General features: G+C 34.5%; 1 protein-coding gene and 2 long non-coding RNA genes across 6 annotated transcripts; 2 read left to right on the plus strand and 1 right to left on the minus strand.

Moving 5' to 3' along the window:
• Positions 1–1,456: 1,456 nt before the first annotated feature.
• On the plus strand, positions 1,457–2,303 carry LOC145046774 (brassinosteroid-responsive RING protein 1-like). The gene has a single exon (XM_078995041.1). It carries the CDS (start codon positions 1,719–1,721, stop codon positions 2,226–2,228), a length of 510 nt encoding a protein of 169 aa, XP_078851167.1. The 5' UTR covers positions 1,457–1,718; the 3' UTR covers positions 2,229–2,303.
• Positions 2,304–4,159: 1,856 nt separating this feature from the next.
• On the plus strand, positions 4,160–12,268 carry LOC144998106 (uncharacterized). The gene is made up of 2 exons (XR_013660121.1): positions 4,160–4,429; positions 11,987–12,268. It is a non-coding gene; the product is annotated as an uncharacterized LOC144998106 (long non-coding RNA).
• On the minus strand, positions 7,658–10,569 carry LOC144998105 (uncharacterized). 4 transcript variants are annotated; one of them, XR_013660119.1, is made up of 3 exons: positions 9,517–10,567; positions 8,931–9,430; positions 7,658–8,839 (listed from the first exon to the last, which is right to left on the minus strand). It is a non-coding gene; the product is annotated as an uncharacterized LOC144998105 (long non-coding RNA). The 4 variants fall into 4 exon arrangements; XR_013660120.1 differs by having other exon boundaries at positions 8,931–8,989; positions 9,076–10,567; XR_013660118.1 differs by having other exon boundaries at positions 7,658–8,128; positions 8,706–8,839; positions 8,931–10,566.
• Positions 12,269–20,067: the final 7,799 nt, after the last annotated feature.

Here is a 20,067-nt window from a genome sequence, read left to right on the forward strand (position 1 = left end):
TTGTAATTTTGAACATGTGATGAGAGTTCATGAGTCTATGGTGAAGATCTTGTTGTCTGAAAGCAAAAGATTATTTGAATAGCATGAAAAGTTCATAACTGCTACCAATGCGAAGATGGTTGTTGCACTGAATGAAAGTAAAAGAGATTTGTACTGTAAATTTCAATGATAACACAATGCACAACTCTACAATATCTAACTCCATCAATACCTTGGTTTCACATTATGATATTGAAGCAAAAATGTCAGATATCAATGCTACTAAAGAAGATCAATTTGCTCAAAGCATAATTAAAAACTATGAAAACAGAACTTCTGATAAAGGATGATAAATTGGTTCTTGTCAAGGGTAGAAATTTTAAGATAAATCAAGGGCTTGTCAAGATTGTTGAAAATAAATACGCTCCCAATGTTGAATACATTTCACAACTTTTGAATGCAAAGCTTAAACCCTTGTTCTCAAAGTTATCACTTTATAAGGGTGTTACAGATGGCAAGGCTAATTCGCAACAAGTGGGAGATAGGGGATCTAACATCAACATTGTAAATCCATATCAAGTTCTTGATATTCAGAAGATTCTCGAGCTTGAAAGGAAGATTGTTATTGGTGAACAATCTATGGAAAAACGATTAGAAGGTAAAACTCCGGTTATTCCTAATGTTGCTTTAAGTTATGGTACTGTGAAGATTGTTTCGAATACTGAAGTGGATCCTAATGATGTTGAAACTAAAAGGAGGCTCAAATTAAAGAGATGAAGAACTGCAAAGGGTTAAACAACTTCAAATTGAATTAGATCAACAAGAGGCTGAGAAAAGATAGAAATAGGAAATAGATGAAACTTTGAAGGCATTATGACCTAAATGGATACTTAATAGAATCTTAAACGAAGAAATCAAGAATGTGGAGAAGTATTGGTTAAATCCAAGATCCTCTTTCACAGTAGAGAATAAGAGTGATTGTCAATTAAATTTTCCTATGACTGTGAAGGCTTTCGTGTTGAAAAGCTTTCCAATGGTATTATCTTCCTCATACAAACTCAGATTTTGACAAACTTTATATCCACAAAACCATCTCTGAGTGAACTACAACTTTTATTTAGATCCGTTTTGCTAAAAATAATATATTTTCACTTTGAATTTTATAAAAAAAAAAAAAAAAACATTTATCTTTAGAAGTGAAAACGAGGCATTACAAACACCATATTTTAATTTTGTAAGCTTCTCTTAAATTTATTGTAACTAAATGTATATTCTAAGCCTACCCAATATCGAACAACTTTCATGCGTGGAAGCTGATATGGAGACGTGTTTCCATCGATGAACATCATCCCGATGTCTAGTAATTGTGGAGTGGAGTTTGTGGTGGTCACTAATAGCTTCTCTCCTTATCTCTCTATCTCTCTCTCTTTTTTTTTTTTTTTTTTCTCTTTTTCTCTCTTCTGACTTCTCTGGTAGAGTGAACTACATTTTCATACCCTTACAAAATTTGTGGACTGATTTATTGTTTGATATAAAATAGTTATGAAATGGTTTAATAATGAGGTTACTTGCTTTTTCGCCCGTAACATACCAGGTAGCCTAACACGACAAACCAAAATGAAAGGGAAATGAAATTGTCGGTTTCTTTATAAGTACAGGAAACACAAACCATTCATCCCCAATTTCGATAACTCCAACTGTTTCTCTTTTCTCAAATCAAATCAAAAACCTTCAAAAACATGGGAGCACTTTCTCGATTCATAGCTCATGTCTACACCCTTTTCTTAGTATTCTTCACTGTCCTCTTCCTGGAGCTCGTAATCTTAGTTCGCTCAGTCGCCGGAAGTATTGGTTACACGACGGCAGTCGATGACCAACCAATGACCACCGCCCAGTACCTCAAATTGATTGAAGAAAACAACCCAGCGAGTCGATACAAAACCGCCGGATTAGAACGTAAAGAGTGTTCGGTTTGCCTTTCTGTATTCGACGACGGCGATGAAATCAGGAGATTGAAATGCAAGCACACGTTCCACAAGGGTTGCGTTGATAAGTGGCTGGAGCAAGATAGAGCCACATGTCCGATTTGCCGGAGTTTGGTGTTGCCGGAGGCGATCGTGGTTAAATACAGTCAACGACATCAGATTCCTCTGCATCGCCGCCGCAGGGAGTTTTACGGTGGTAGCGATGAGGAGCTCATACTCTTGTTGACTTCTTTACATGGTAATTATATGCGTAGATTTATGTAATTAATTTGTATTTCTAACTTTAGTGATTATAAAATTAATTAGGAAATCCTTTTTAAAGGGTTTCATTCCGTGAAATTATGCAAATTAATAATCTAATAATTCCTAACAATAATTACAATACAAATTGATCGAGGTTGGCTGCCTAACTACGATTGAATGATGTAATTAATTTTGTGTCACATTTTTGATTTTTCCAACTTTTTGTTTGATGTAATTTCTTCTTGAATTGATGCGTATTTAATTATATAAAACACAAACATCTGGTGGAGGTTTTTTGGGTTGATGAGGAGAATGTAATTAAATTCATATCATTTTCGTGGTTGTGACTTGTGTGTCAATCTGTCAATATTTGCTTTTGGGGATCAATTATGCAAAATACATTTCCCTTTGTTGAGTATTCTCTCAAAAAGATTCTGATGATGGATGTCTTTTGCTACTATTGGTCTTGTTTGTTATGTTCAAACTTGGTGATTGAAGATTAAAGTGACTCGTGAGGATACTGATAATTATTGTAAAATACATTGCCTTTAGGTTTTTTACAAAAGAGCGATTTTTCTGGTTCTATTTGGTCTTTCTTTATCTAATTAAAAACTTAAAAATATGTATATATAAACAAAAGAGAAAAACAGAACTACATGGCAATATATAAACGATGTCTTTTTATGTGTAAAAATTGAAATAAAGAATGTGTTTACCGTTTTACATGATTGTTAAGATAATAAAATTTGTTTTAAGACAATTACATGGTGTTCTTGTTTGAATTGAAGTAAACAAAACATTAACAAGAAATTTATCCGGGTTTGTCTAATACATTTGCATTTCTTTCATAATTGAAAACTTTATATATTCGTTTTTAGGTAAACGAAAAAAAAAAGGAGTAATATTTAACCTAACTCACATAGACTTGAACATGAGATTATTGGTTCAAAGCCAAACAATAGTTACCAATTCAAGTACAACAATAGTTACCAATTCTAACTACAACTTTTGTGCTGACTTAAACATAAAAATCTTATTATTATTATATCTTTTTTAAATTAGATTTGTAAAAGAGACAATTGATATTTTCAACCTAGGTTTATAAACATCGTTGACCAATCTAATGTAGAACTTTATATATTTTATGAAAACCATTGTAAAAAACGTTTGTATATTACTTTTGGAGTTATAATTTAAAAAATGATTGGAGGGGGAATCGAAGACCGCCTTCGGATAATTGTCATAAAGGTTCTCTTGATCTAAATCCACTTTGAACATCACTTTAGTGTGCGTGTGTTTGTATATATATATATATATATATATATATATATATATATATATATATATATATATATATATATATATATATATATATATATATATATATATATATATATATATATATATATATATATATATATATATATATATAATGGACGGTAGTTGGAGTCGGCGGCTCTCCTAGGTTCAGGTTTATTTAAGATCATTTTAATTTTGTGTGATCGTGTGATCAAATCTAAAAATAATTTTAAAATGCAAAATAAATGTAAAAATCTAAAATTTTTTTTAAATATTATTTTTGGAACTTGAATTAACTAAAAAAAATAAAATAAAAAAAAAATAAAATTTTTTTTTTTTTTTTTAAAATGTGAATATTCTAATAGAATATTATACTGTAAATATTTTAAAAAAATAACTTTAAAATGGAAAATAAATGGAAAAATCTAAAAATTATTTTTTTTAAATATTATTTTAGGAACTTGAATTAACTAAAATAAATAAAAAAATCCCGTTTTTTTTTTTTAAATACGTGAAATATTCTAATAAAATATTACACTGTACATATTCTAAAAAATAATTTTAAAATACAAAATAAATGGAAAAATCCAAATTTTTTTTTTTTAAAATGCAAAAAAAAAATGCATCTCACGATCTATAAAATTAAGGCTGTGTTTATTATTGGTATGACTAAGTCAGCTCAAACCTTTTTGGCTGACTTGGTCAGCTATATGTGTTTGACAAACATTCTATTCGCGTCTGATTCGGAAATCTAAAGTTGATTGGGAAAGAACTTGGAGATCAGCTGACTCAGAAAATGAGAAAAGTTTCCATCGGTGCCCTTTCTTCTCCCCTTTTAGCGCCCATTCTTCTCCCCAATAAGCAACATCAACCCATTTCTTCCTCTTCCGACCGTCGATCGAAGCTCCTTCCTCGTTTATCAGGTACGCTTCTGCCGTTCTTTTCTTCTCCAACCGATCAAAGCTCCTTGCCCTAATACTACCGATTTGTACCATAGTCAACCCTAATCTTTCTGTAAAAGTTTCGATTTATGCTGTTGAGAGGGTTCCAAGTTTCTATTTTGCTGTTGAATATTCTTTGGCTGTTGAGAGAGATAAAAGTTTCGATTTTTGTTGATATTAGTTGTTCCCTTCATGTTTCCTGTTGAGAGAGAGAGAGATGTATTGAACTGTTTTTGAATCAAAATTGATATTCAAAGCATTAGTTATAGTAGTTCTTGCATATATTTTGGAAATTATTTATGTCTTTCAGTAAAGATTAGGGGCAAATGCTCATTAGATTATGAATTGACTATTTTTTTTCTCTTCACTGTGTTAAGAGTCAAATTTAGATGTAAAAAAGCTTCAAATTGATCGAAAAATGTTTTTTTTAATCAGTGAGAATTCTTAAATTTCTGGTTGACTATTGTTAAACATGATTTTGATCAATGTTGTTTCATTATCATCTTAATTTGGTTTGAAGGGGATAATCTATGATTTTACCATGGTTTTAATATGTTTGTTATGTTGCTAAACATTGTTATATGCGAGTTATATCTTATATTCATGTGATGAATCATCTTTCTACAGTTTTAACACTCTTACATCAAGTCTATTTATTCAGTTATGCATGATTTCTAACTTGAAATTTGTATTTAGTAAATATGAACAATTGTGAAGAGAAGAAATTGATTATATTTGATCGAATGGAAATGTTGGAAACAAGCTGGTGTTTGTTGGAAATGATATTTTTGAACAATTTGTTTTGTATATTATGCAAATTGAAGAAACTCTTTCGTTTTTGGGTCAAATGTTCATATGTGGTATGTGATTAGTTGTGGAAGGGTAAAATGGTCATTTTTTTAGTCAGCGCATTCAGTCAGATGTACAATCAAACAACGTTGTTTCTTACTCACTTATGATTTCTTACCTAGACAGACCTTTCCCAGTCAGCACTTTATCAGTCAGAAACTATCAAACGGGGCCTAAGCCTTCTCACATGAACCTAACCCTATATATATATATATATATATATATATATATATATATATATATATATATATATATATATATATATATATATATAGTTTCAAATGAAACCAATTATATAATTGAGAACCCAACAACAAATCTGGGCCAAAAAATTTTTTGCCGCAAAACTCACCAACATACCGGCGCTACGGAGGAATTTAATATTAATATGTTAATAAGTATATTCATATATGAATATTAAGTTCCACCGTCGTGCCGGTATTCGTGAGAATTTTGTGATATATATATATATATATATATATATATATATATATATATATATATATATATATATATACTAGTTGTGTACCCGCACAAAGCAGCGGGGAAAAGTTATTCCGAGCAGTGATTATTTCATTTCGGTGAATAATTTTTTTGTTGCTATCAGATTAAACCATAAAAACCATTACGTATCAACCAAGTTTCAAGATATTGATAATTCTTTAGTTCTTATTATCTCAAAAGCTGGTAAATTCATTTCGTAGTCACTTCCTTGCAAGTTACAATTAAGCAATCAGAATGTTAACTTCAAATAACTGTAACATCTTAACTTATTTTGAAAATTTGACCGGATTGATGGATTGTGAGTTTGTAATATTCAACCCGGTTTTTTTTATTTCCGGTCTATGTTGAGTTGCTTTAATGGTCTTGTATAATCTTAACACAAATCTTTATCAATATTAGTTTCCTTTCCGTGAATAGTTTCGAGTATGCAATTATTTTTTCGAGGATAACAAATAGCTTGTCTTTCAGAGATTATTTTCCTAAGACATTTTGTATTGAAATAGAGTTTACAAAATTATTTCAAACAATTTCCTTTAGGAGCAATAGTTCCTCCTTAGGTTTGTGAAGTCGTCGTAGTTATGGTATATAGCAGGTTAGAAGTTTTTGTTGATCCGTTATCAATTCTAGTTCAATTTGTGGTATCTAGAAGGTAATGAGGTTAACTAATACAAATGCAATTTTTAGTTTTAGTTCTTTTTTTGAATGATTCTCTTGCGTCATTATTTTTTCCTTTTTTAGTAAAAATTTGGAAAACACGTTTAGTTAAAACTTGTTTACTTTTCATTTTCTATTATAGAAAGTTAGAAAAAATGTTTATATGTGTATTTTTCTATCATTTTTCATTTTTAGAAAAGGTGGTGGTAGTAAGGTGTGGATGAGTAGGGGTAAGGTAGGGTAGTGGTGTTAGCAGTGGTAGTGTTGGCACTGGTGGGTAGGGGTGGCAACAGCAGTAGAGGTGGTGGTGGTGATGTCATAATGTGATGGGTGGGGGATAGAGTAGGGGTGGTGGCGGTGGTCGTGTTAGTGGCGTCGGTAATTCAGATCTGTTAGCTACCCTTATGAGTATAGAATAGTTCTTCGCTGAAGATATTTGTTCATTGTCGAACATATCTGTTTGTCGTGGCGTTGTATAGTCTTCGTGGGGAGACGGAGATCTGGAGAAGGTGACGTTAAGATGGTGTTCATGGCCGAGTTCTAATTTTCCGACATGTGGTGGTGGTGATGGTTGCTTTCAGGTTTTTCTGGTTTGTTGCTTTCAGGTTTTTCTGGTTTGTTGTTGAGAGGAGATAGTAAATCAGAGAAACAAAATGTGTTAAGGAGGTGGTGGGTGTGATAGCATGGTAAAGGTGTGTGGGTTTTTCATTTTTTATTTTCTTATAAATATAGGATTGAAAAAGAAAAAGGTAAGAGCATAATTGTTATTTTAAAAATGTTCAAAACAAATTGGACCAAATACACAACAAATAAAACCTTTTGGACCATTGATCCAACTCCAAAATATTTTGGACCAATGTCCCACTTTTTGACTTACGACATGGACTAAATTTGCAATTCTATCAAAAAAAACATGCGAAAAAACAAAATTAAACCGTACACCTACCCTCATGCGTAATTGTTTCAAAAAATTATTATTAACGTGTGGTTATAATTTAAAAATTAACAAATCCAAAATTATCTGAAATTATCTGAAAAACCGATATCCAAAATTCTAATATCCGGTTATTTGGACAAATGGTCAAATGCGACTTATTTTATGTTAATTGGCTTGACTTATTTTATGTTACAATGTCGTATACGATTTGAGATTTTCGTGTACAAACAAAAGCAACTAATTGCAATAAATTTAATATAAAGGTATAATAAAATTTGGTAACAATTATATTCTAAATCTCAAACAAAAACGAATTGATCCAAATGGTTCTCTTAAAGCAACCGAGAATATAACTTTATAAACAACTTTAATTTAAGCTATCGCCTATTATAATTTTGTTTTTTTTCTTAGGCTTACCGATATACTCTCACGAACGGATCCATGGTTGAGGTGGCAACGAACAACGGACATGCACACCAGCCCATCAGTTCGTGGTTAAGGTTTTACGTGGTGTTTCGTGGTGGGCATCACGAGTGTAAACGACCAATGGTCGTCTTCTTCTCTCCCAGCTTCTTCTTCTCTCTCTTCTGTCTTTCTCTTTTCTCTCTTCTTTCCGGTAGTGGTGAGTATACCGGTGGTTCATGGTCGCCTGAGGTGGCTGACCTGAAAGATCTCCATGACCGTTGTCGTGGAGAGTATACTGGATGGTCTTACACCACAACACCATGCGACAAGCACTATAGAAATTTACTTTTTTGAGTGTCTTTCCAAAAAACACTTCAATGCTATGTATGTATCTACTTTGATAAGATAGTACAAAAAACAAAACTAAAATTTGCATTAGACATGCTCATAACCATTCACACAGGGTGTCGACTTAGTCACATACACATGCACACTAAAGCAGACATCCACAACGACACACAAAGAAAAGATAATTGCAATGATTTAAAAGAAATCATTTTTTTAAATTAGTTTTGAAAAAATAAATACCAATTATAGCATTCTACTTTCAAATATTTTCTTAGTAGGACATTGTGCTTTTATCCCTTACCCAATTAAAGACAAAAGCATAATGTCCTACTTTGGGGGTCTCACCATTCAGATACAATTTTTATAATCATCAATAGTTTCTTGCCGATGGTTCTCCAAAATGGTTTGGGAAAAATATGTAAAACTGGAAACGCTTACTTCATTGAAAGTAAGATTAGTAACATTATGAAAAAAAAAAATCAAAACTAAAGAAGTCAAAGTATATTGTTCTACCCATTGTTTAATCATCGTTTATGAGTAAATAAAAATCTAAATCATAACCTGATTGAATATGAGCCGTTGTAATCCTTTACAATATTCCAGTCCAACTAACACATAGTTGGAATACTTCACATTATCACCACCAACCACATCTATTCCACACTCCTTTCTTTTTCATATAATGAAAAAAGAACCTAATAAAACAATTAACAACCAAAATCATAACCTGATCAAATGACTAAAATAAGAATTTAAAAATCATATTAGATACCAAAGATAACTAACCTGGAGGCCTTTCAATTAGGCATGACCCTGAGCACGAGTTCCAAGCATCTACACACATGCTACATAATATTAAAGCAGATCAACAACCAGGAAATTAGGGGAAATTAATAAACTATCATTGAATATGGAATTGACTCAGCCTTACCTGAAGGGCTACTTGTTGTATAGGAGTTGCTAAAACTGACCATTTACTTTCTACACAAAATTAATGAACTTTTGTATAACCAACATTTAGCAAGTATAAACCTTTAAGATACACATTTAGGAAAAAAAAAAAAAAACAGTAAAGAATTTAGAGGTGGGATGGAGTCATGGTGGTTAGTGGTGATACCAGCAGACGGTGATAACAGTGGCTGTGAGTGGTATTGATGGTGGTAGATCGGGAAGCAAGAGGCTGAGAAGAGACACAGGTTGCGACTTTGGTCGCTGCATAGGCGTAGTTGGCAGAAGATTGAGGAAACTAATATAGGAAAAATTCATACTTACCTTTCGCTCACCATCTCCAGAAATATGAAATAGATTTTATATTAAAACCATGTGACATCATTCGATAGAGAGAAAAAATATAGGAAAAATTCGTACTTACCTTTCAGGTTCACGATGAAATTGAAGAAGCACACGTCAAATCATCTTCTAGCAATGTCGATTTCGTGTGTGTTTGTGTGTGTGTGTGAAAGATTAGTGTTCCTTTTGGAAGGAATTTGAAACCCATTCATATAATCGGTGTTGAAGGGCTTCAGACCGTCACCATTTCTTGTAAAATCGAAAGGACAAAACTTTGAGACAAAACATAAACAAAACAAAAGCTATCAAGCACCCTAACCCCAAAGCCTCAATTGATTTGGATCTTTTCCCATAGTTAACTTATCTTGAAGAGGTGTCGTGGCTAAAGTTTAATGTGACTATAGATGGGGAATGGTGTGCGTGGTGGTGGAAAAGATGCACTAGGAGTTTCTTTCTATAGATATCGGCGGGGCTGGTCTTACGATGTCATGACAGTGGCAAGGAGGAAAACGATGGTGGATTGTGTTGCTGAAAAATGGTTGTCGTGGTTGGTGAGTGACGGCTAGTGTTAGTGTTAAAGAGTTGTGAATAATTTGAAGGTTGTGAGAAGGGATTTAGGGTTTCCTATCTAGGGGAAGATAAGTTGCTTCAAAATGGGGCGGAAAACAAAGAGCCGTGGAACGAAGGACTTGATTGGTGTAATCGAGGGTATTGCGTGTGGGTGTGGGGAAAAGGGAATCTGATCCTTCTATTTTTTTGCTCTGTAGGTGGCGAGATGTGCAGAGGTGAAGACAGAGGCGCTTTCATAGGAAATAAAAACAATGGTGAAGGTCGTTGGCGGGTGGAGAGATGGAAGAGAGGGTAGTGCTGGTGATGACTGATAAATTATCTTCAATTGAACCCCTTTTCAGTGTATAGATAAGAAGATGCCGACGAATATAAGGGAAAAAGGAGGCTAGATTTTTCGAATTAAGAGGAAACTATGTCGAGCAATGGTGCAGGTCGCCGACGGGAGGATAGAATAAGGAGAGAGGTGGTGTTGTTGACGATAGCTAGGGTTTAACCGGAAGGAAATGGATGTGCTTCCATGATTCGCTATAATTTGTGGAGTCTATTAGTCATATAAACCGATAAGAGGGAATATATATATATATATATATATATATATATATATATATATATATATCACTTGAACGTCTTAAAAAAAATAATATTAGTTTATTCAATCTATTTTTAGAAATAGAAAAAAAAAAATTATAAGATAGTAAAGATATATATATATATATATATATATATATATATATATATATATATATATATATATATATATATATATATATATATATATATATATGGAGAGAGAGAGAGCTAGGTTCAAATGTTTTTAATAAGTATTGTGTGCCTAAATGCACCAATGAGAATTCAAGAAATAATAAATAATTAAATAAATCATTTAAGGGTAAATTAGTAATATTGCTTGTATATTAAATAAATTCCAAAATTAAAATCAAATCAAATCCTTAAAAAATTGCAAATAAGTTTTTAAACCCTACAAAAACCACCATACCACAAAAGTAATTGACGTGTTCTTTCCCCACAGCAGCCATCAAACACCAAATCACAACCATTGACGTCTCTTTCTTCATCCGAGACAATCGCATCCGGCAAGTGTATTATGATCAAGGGTATTTTTGGTACCTGATATGAAGCAAGAGACAATCTCGATCTACCACCGCCTTGCCTCCTCAAGATGGCACTTATTTCCCCGCCACAACTACACATGGTGTCGAGTCAATGTTTTCACTGAGGGTGCCGACTCCATGTCTGCAACATGATGCGAAATTTTATAACAGGCTTATTATTTCATCCTACTCTCTCAATATTGTTGGTTTCTTTAATCAATAAATTTATTTGTAAATCCAGTTTATTATCTTGGGTTCAGTTTTATCTCGATCTGAATTTGATTGAATTCTTTAAGGAAGAAAAAAATCATTGATACTTCTACATAGTAAAACAATGTAATTGTGGTATGCATTCTAAATCAAATATGTTATTGGAAATTATGTTTATAGGTAAACTATTGCAAGTAAATCAAATATGGTTTTTGGCTTGTTTGATGATAATGCCTAACAAGTGTTTGTTGAAATGCCTGAAAGAGAATTTAAAGAATTTAACCTTGTGGTATGCATTCTGTCAAAATTACTAACAACACATGTTTTTTGTAATTGTTTAAAAAGATAATTAATTTGTCTGAGTATTATTTTGGTTCAATTTGTGATTTTGAATTCCAATTTCTATTGTCTCTCGTTATTGTATTTTTGAAATCTAAAATTATATTAGCAGTAAATACAATACTTTTGAATGTATTCTATGTATTCTATCAGAATGTATTCTACCAGAATAAAATCGATGTATTTTGTTAGAATGTATTATATGTATTCTGCCATATGTTATGTATCCTACCAAAATATATTAAGTGATAGTTAATTGCAAGTAACATATTTTTAACAATTATTGGTTTTTGTTGTATTTGTGATACGAATGGCTGGAAGAAGGCGTTGAAGACCTAATATGAATAACTTGAAGAATGAATAAAGTTTGATAATACTCACAATTTAAGAATGTTATTATTTTTTAAGAATTTTAATCATTTTTGTTGATATTCTTTTAAAATATGTATAATTATATTAAAATGTATAAGGAGTTTAGTCTGTAAGAATATGTATGAATTTGTATTTTAAGTTCGGATGTATAAGAATATATTATAATATGTATGAATTTGTATTTTAAGTTCGGATGTATAAGAATATATTATAATGTTTATTATTTTTCAACATCTGATTCAAGAATTTTGTTTTTCTTCAATAATATTCTATTAGAATAAAATTCTGAAAGAGCATCATTCTAACAAAAAAATATTCTGACAGAATAAAATCAGTAAAAATTGAAATTGAATTAATTAAAAAATTCATATTTTTTTTTTAAATTAGGAGAATTAATCATCCCTAAAAATCCGAAAATTTCCTTTTATAAATGTAGTTAATTGTCCAAAATACCCTTTTGCTAAAAATTATGTGATTATATGGTACATGTTACCCCATTGTAATATCATACACTCTCAAATCATGTTCATTGATTAATTTCATCCGTTTGTGCAGATCTGTGCGTTCTGACACACAATACTTAGTAAAAACAAAATAACCTAGCCATATATATATATATATATATATATATATATATATATATATATATATATATATATATATATATATATATATATATATATATATATATATATATATATATGGGCCCCAAACCGATAGAGGGCCCGTGACTTTGTATATGGTGCTAGTGGAGAAAAGACCGATATAGGCTTAGCTCAAGAGTTGATAAAATTTAGATAAAAGTGCAAAAACGGTCTCTATGTATTATTGTATTTTTACAGTTTTTGTCCAAACCATGATTTTTTTTTTGGCTTTGTGGTCGTTTTGGCCTAGTTTGATTATGGTTTTGGTCCTTTAGAAAACCAAAGAAACTAAATTGTTATTCTAATCTATTTTTTTATATTTTTTCTATTTAATTTAATGACTTATTATTAATAAACTTTAGGCCCCACCTCTTTCTCTCTCTATATCTCTCTCTCTCTCTCACTCATACACACACATAGTCAACAAGAAAAACATTTACTCTCCCTCCCATAACTCTCGATATTTTCGTCTATCTCCTCCAATCTCCACCAGTTCTGCATACTGCCATTGTTGCCCGTAACTTCTACCACTGCCGACCATCCCTTATGTGACAACCGTCAAATTTCGGTCAAGACAAAGTCAACCGAAGTCAACAAGTCAAACCGTTTGACTCAATTTGCCCGTGGGTACTAGAATTTACATTATGAAACTTCAACATAACTCTCTATTCTAATGAGAAATCATAAAGCAAAAAGTGCGAACACCTAGATCTCCTTAACCTAAAAACTGTGGTACGTGGCTAGCCAAACCGATAAAACAATGTTGCATACTCATCGGGAGTGTGTAAGATCCTTAAACAGGGCTTAACAGTGTTTACGGACCTTGCATTACGAAGCCAAACACTCAACATTATCACACATGGAACCTCTCTCAATCGTTTTCACTCTATCTCTCTCTATGAAAAATCTCTCCCAAATCTCTCTTAAATATCTCTAAGTATGAGAAATCTCTCCAAGAATGTCAAATCTCTCCCAAATCTCTCCAAGTATGTGAAATCTCTCTCAAATACCTCTCTGTATGAGAAATCTCTCCAAGAATGTCAAATCTCTCCCAGATCTCTCCAAGTATGTGAAATCTCTCTCAAATATCTCTTTGTATGAGAAATCTCTCCAAGAATGTCAAATCTCTCCCAAATCTCTCCAAGTATGTGAAATCTCTCCCAAATCTCCCTCAAATAGTTCCCGTAACTTTTTAGGATCATTCGGGTCATTCCAACCCTTAACCGGGTCAAAAACGGCTCAAAACAGGGCGAAAACGAGAAAAATAGGCTTTAGGAACCGAAACCAAGAAGAGAGGCCTCTTAGGACCAGAACCGAGCCTCTGTTGGCTAAGACACGCGAGGACCGAGCCTCTGTTGGCTAAGGCACGCGAGGACCGAGCCTCTGTTGGCTAATGCACGCGAGGACCGAGCCTCTGCTCTAGGTCTCCCCTCTCGGTTCCCTGCTCCGCCTCTCGGTTCCCTTGCTTCCCTCTCTGTCTCTTCCCTACTCTCGGTCTCTGCTCCTTCTCTCCTCTCTGCCTCTACCCGCCTCTCTGTTCTCTTCTTCCCTCTCGGTTCCTCTCCTCTCTCTTCTCCACTCTCGGTTCCTGCTCTCTCCCTTCTCCCCTCTCAGTTTCTACCCTCCCTCCTCTCGGTTTCAGCATCAGAAGGCCGAACCTCGGCCAGATTTCGGAAATTTGTCACTTTTAGCCCCTTTTTGATATTTTTAACATTTTAAGCCCGTTTTTCGTGATTTTAAAGCGGGATTTTCTCCAGAAATTATATTTTAACATAATAAACCCTAAATATTCATAATTTAAACATATTTTGATGAAAATCATTATCTAAATAATAAAAATCAAATGTGTGAATTATTAAAGGTGGAGTGTTGACTTTGCCTTATCCAATGTCACAAGCAACCACCCCACACCCACTCTTTGACTAACCACACCTCCCTACCTTACCTAAGTCACTTCAATGTCCCTTACACTCAAATTACACTCATTCCCACGTTTTTAGAGCTGGAACAAACATCCTCTCTCCTCATTTCTCTCATTTGCTCTCATTTCACTAAGTATCAAACACCACTATTCTCTCAAAGTCTTTCTCCACCAAACTCGAGATTCAAGGCTGATTATCAAGTGTTCTTCCACATTTGGTAAGCATAATCCATTCTCCTTATGATTATCTCACTTATTTCCACTCAAATCATGGATATCTTACACAAACTCCATCATATTTGTGTTAGATCTTCAAATCTTCAAGCAATCTTCCCTAGTGTTCTTGAGTTGAACACCCCTTCTCTCCATCATCCATCCACTGAAATCACTCAAGGTGAGTTCATACCCCTACATTTTCATGTTTTCTCAAGTTTTCAGAGGGGGGGGGGGGAATACAAGTTAAGACACCAAGAACATAACTAAATTTTTCTAACAACCTTCATCAGAAAAGTTCAACTCCATTCTCGGACTGTTTTGGGCATCTTAAACATTTTTGTTTTCAAAACTGTACAAGGTGCAAATAGTTCAAGTTCTTAGCTTTAAGATGGATACTTGCATATCTCCATACGATTTTTCTACAATTTATGGTGATTTTTACAAAACTGCCTATCATTTCAAACAACAATCCAGACCAGTCTGTGATTTTGGACTTATTCACCCAAGTTGGAGGTCCTTAAATATCGTGATAAAAATTATGAGTAAACTAGACACATTTTGTGAACTCTCAGAATTTACGGATCTAGTTTTTGACCTCGTATGATTTTTCTATGATTTTTCCAAAATAGGGCAGAATGGCTAAAGTTAGCTAACAGCATGTAAATATCATAACACTTTGTAATATGTTGAGCAAAGTGTATAATCATAAGTTCTAATTATTGAATGTGTTTCTTTGTTAGTTTATCATCATGAACTGAAACTAAGTCATCCATAATAAATATTATTCATTCATTTTAGAACACGTATATTAAACTATAAAGGTTTAGTTTGATAAGTTCATAACACTAATACATTTTCATAAAAGAGTTTCTACATATTACATACATTTTAGATAAACTATAATAGGTATAGTTTATGATACATCACTCAACACACTCGTACAAAAAGGGTACATTCATACAAGAAAGATTTATATTCACACACATTTCACGTAAACTTGTTAACCTATATAGTGAGACTCTCTCTCTCTCTCCCCGTACGTCCGAGTGCGGGATATAATTCCTGGTAGTTATAATCAGAATCTCCTTGAGGGAGAACGTGATACTTGTATATAGATCTATATTGGGTTTGACACCCCACACCTTGCTGCTAGCTACAGTTGGACCTGCAGGTCTACGGGTGACAAATGTCATTTCAGTTTTCGCGACGCCTGAGAACGTCGTGGCAGGTTCACATAGTCATAGTATGATTATAGCGACTCACATAGGATATAACAGTCCATAAGTTTACGGGATTTTATTTTTAAAACCTAAATGAGTTTTATGTCGATTTAAAATCACTTTTTATCTCTATGAGTACAGATTTTACTGTACACTTTTGGTTTTGGTAGTTACGACTACACATCATTTGAAACCACATTTATACCTTTAAGTATGGTCAATACTTGTTATTACTCGGTCCTCTAATTTAGGACTACATATATATAATGTATTAACAAACATGAGAACGTACAGAAATTTCATTTAATTCAAAAGCGTCCATGTCCATTTAAATACATAACATTTTATATTAATAAGAAAGGTTACTTATACATTTTGGTCTTCAGTCATAAGACTACATTACACAGATTTTAAAGAAAATATCGGATTTTCTGGATACATATTCTAACGCTTTTACAAGGAAAACGATTTACTTTTCTAACGAAATCTCTTATGAACTCACCAACCTTTGTCTTGACACTTTTCAAAACTACTTGTATTCTCAGGAATTCAGTGAAAACAGGAAATCAACAACGTTTTGAGGATGGGACGACAAATCGTCAAACAGTTCATTTTGTATCATAATGTAATTGATGTGAATCATGTAAACATGTGCTTTGATGTAACATTTTCAATTATATTTGTGTTGGTTGTATTTACTTTGAGCACTATTATACTCATTGTTGTTATACTCTACATGAAGTCATCCACCCCCGGAGGTTTCCGCCATCCTTGGTTTGGGGGTGTGACACCTTACCCATCCTATTCTTCTAAACATAATTCTCGATGATCTTCTCTGGTAATGGAGGCTTCATCCCCCACCTCGTTCCCCCCAAAACTCACCAGTGAAATTCCCCATTTTCAATGGATCGATTTGTATATAAAAAATGAAGATACATGCTGGTTTAGTTCCCACTTCTCCGCCATGGAATCGTCTACCACCACCAAATGCAAACTCTAATCTGGTTCCTGGTCTTGTTCTCACTTCTTCCTTCCTTAGATTTCATCAAATCCATCACTTCGATTTTATGGAAACATGTTTGCGTTTGGTTATTGATTTTGGTTTAGTTTACTTGCCATTACCCCTTCCACTTTGGCGCTTGATTGTGACGGTTATGCTAGAGCATAAATGATAGCCACCACCCAACGAGATAAATCTATAAGAATACTCATGGTTTAAAAAGATCCTACTGATATAAGATTAATAAACATGGGTGTCTTTTTAAAGTGTGTTTTTAATTTTAAGTATGTGTGTATATGTGGATTTGAAGTCATAATTGAAGGTTGGTGGGTTTTAGTTGCAGGTTTTAGAACAGAGGAAAGAGATGTGGAGTTGAATGTTTTTGTAACATCCCAGAATCGCAAGAGTAGAGTTGAAGGGCTAAAAGTGTAATTTTTAGAGGATGACTCGGCGAGTCCATGGATAGACTCGGCGAGTCAGGTCGCGGTCATGGTCGCGTGTCAAGTGGCCTACTCGGCGAGTCCCTAGGATGGACTCGGCGAGTAGGTGCTGTATGGAGAAAACCCAAATTTTCGGGGTTGAGCCCTATATAAAGAGCATTATACCCCTCCACAGCCTCCCTTATTCCCCCCTTGAGTTCCAGAAACCCTAAATTCATGGAGAAATCATTTGTGGAGCAAATTAGAGCTTGGAGAGGTGTTGTTTGAAGAGATATTGAAGGAGAAGTGTGATGAGATTAAAGTTTCTTTTAATCTGTGAAGATCGATTAGATCTTGAACAAGTATATAAACAATGACGGTATAAACACAGTAAAATAATAGAACAAGATTGAATCAAACGTGTCGAATGATTAAAACAAAATCCTCAGAAGAGCTCGATTAAGAACATCAACTGTAGAGGATTGGAAGGTTACAAGTATGATCAAAGAAACCTTTAGTCGTCTGGAAAATATCGTATTCTCAGATCTCTAAAACCTTAACCTAATATGCATGCAAGCATAAGCTTATATACAAAGCATAAAAGACTCACGGTTGGACAGGCCCAAACCGTAATACAAAACATTATAAAAAGACGAGCCCAAAAGACGCAATCTTCTAAGCCCAACAATCTCCCCCCTTGCGTCAATTTGGAGCGAGATCTTTATTTATTACTTGGGCCAGCAGGCGAAACTGGTACCTTCTTCACGGTACTAAACAGACACTTAGTGATGGAAAGAATTGTCTGTCTAAACCGGATGTACCAGTTGATCATATCTTCAAAATACTTAACATCATCGGCCGAATTCTCTTTACACCGTTTAACAATAAATAGCACATGCTCCAAGCAGGTTGTGGTGTAAAGATGCTTATCAGCTAAAGCGAAGAGACATTTCTGTCCTTCCGCTCTAGTGAACATAACTGTGTTACGTCTCGGATCAATCTTGCCCAACTGCATTTGATTGAGATCACTGGCCGATCCCACAGGAGCAATTTTGGGTTTCTTCTTGAAGACTGTGGCGACCTCCTGATCCATAAGGGCAACCTCCATGATATAGCAGATTAACATCCTTTTGACATGGTCTAGAATGGGACCATATTCAGCTTCATTGGTCAAAAGGATATTATACAGGACGATCCAATCATGAGGATTTAGATTCGGTAGATCTGCCAGAGAGATGAGATGAACAGATTTTGCAGATCCCCGAATCAGTTTGAACCGAACGTTTATAAAACGTCCCTTAGTGTAAGGTTTTAGCACTCGAACATTGACAATCTTCTGAGCGCTCCATGTAAGGAATTGAGGACGAGCAGCCGTCAGATAAAAGTTAATGAGCTCCCTGTCAAGCTCAGCGTTCGGGTGAGGGACATCAAAAATATTAGAGAAGACGTGAAAGATAAACGCCTTTCGAGTCAAAGGCATATCGAACTGCGAATCGACAGTATTGCTGCAGTCGAACGATATGACCGGCTCGAGCCATAGGATGCTGGGTGTTTCGATGGCCTCTTTGATTAAGCGTTCCCTGGTCCAGGCAGGGAAGAGAGTCTTTCGGCTCTCAAGGAGATCGTGGGCTTCTTTTTGCTTGCGTTCGGCTTCGGCAGCCTCACGTGCCTCACGACTGGCATCATCACCAACCTTGCGACTGTTCTTTCGTTTCAAAATGTCGGCAATGGTCTCCTTGTCGCCTTCTTCATCTTCGTCCTCAGCTATATTTTTACCTTTGTTCTTCATACCTGGACTTAAAATTTGATGAGTTGAAGATGGTTCAGTTGTATGAGTAGCTTTTGAGGAAGGAGGTGGTTTTGAACTTGTCTTCTCATCTCCCCCTTGTTTCGGAATGGACACAAAACTTGGGAGGCCTTCGACTTTGTTAAGTAGATCGATGGCTGGAGAGAGCTTTTCAGCAAGGGATCGCCTCACCGAAAAGTTTAAAATTGGATCGTGTGCTTCCAGGATGTTTGAGATGACAACGTGGATATCCGAAACACACGTCTTAACCACCTCCCGTTCAGAGCGAAGATCTTCCAGCTCTTGTTGAGATTGAGAGAGTTGAGTGGTCTTGACCTCAAGAGCAGTTGTTTTTAATGCCAGATCGTCCATTAAAGAACGCTCGGATGTCAGATCTTCTTGAAGCTTGACGAGACGAGCTTCAATGGAGGCTGTAAAAGCCGAGTTGTCGTCGCTTATGGTTTTACGTAGATTGGCGAACGATGGCAACTCCGATGTGACAAAGGAGACCAATTGTTGGACAATCAGTTCCAAAGATGCCTTTGTGGCAGCTGCACTTTGTTGCATGGACTGCAGAAGAGCAGAGGCATCAGAAAATAGTTTATCGACTTTTTCGGTCGCTACCTCACATGCTCGGGTAGATGCATGAATTGCAGCAGTTGCTGAGGCTGCTGAATCATGTTGAGCCCTAGTGAAGGCATCTACAATCTTCTGAAGTGCAGCTTCAGACAGGATTGATTGTTGGTTGGACGAGGAGGCGAGAAGGAGATCAATCTTCTCGTTGAGCTGTTTGAGATGTTTCTTAGTGACAGGTGCATCATCCT

This window comes from Lactuca saligna, chromosome 5 (genome assembly GCF_052625555.1).
Source record: "Lactuca saligna cultivar CGN05327 chromosome 5, ASM5262555v1, whole genome shotgun sequence".
Lineage (NCBI taxonomy): Eukaryota > Viridiplantae > Streptophyta > Magnoliopsida > Asterales > Asteraceae > Lactuca > Lactuca saligna.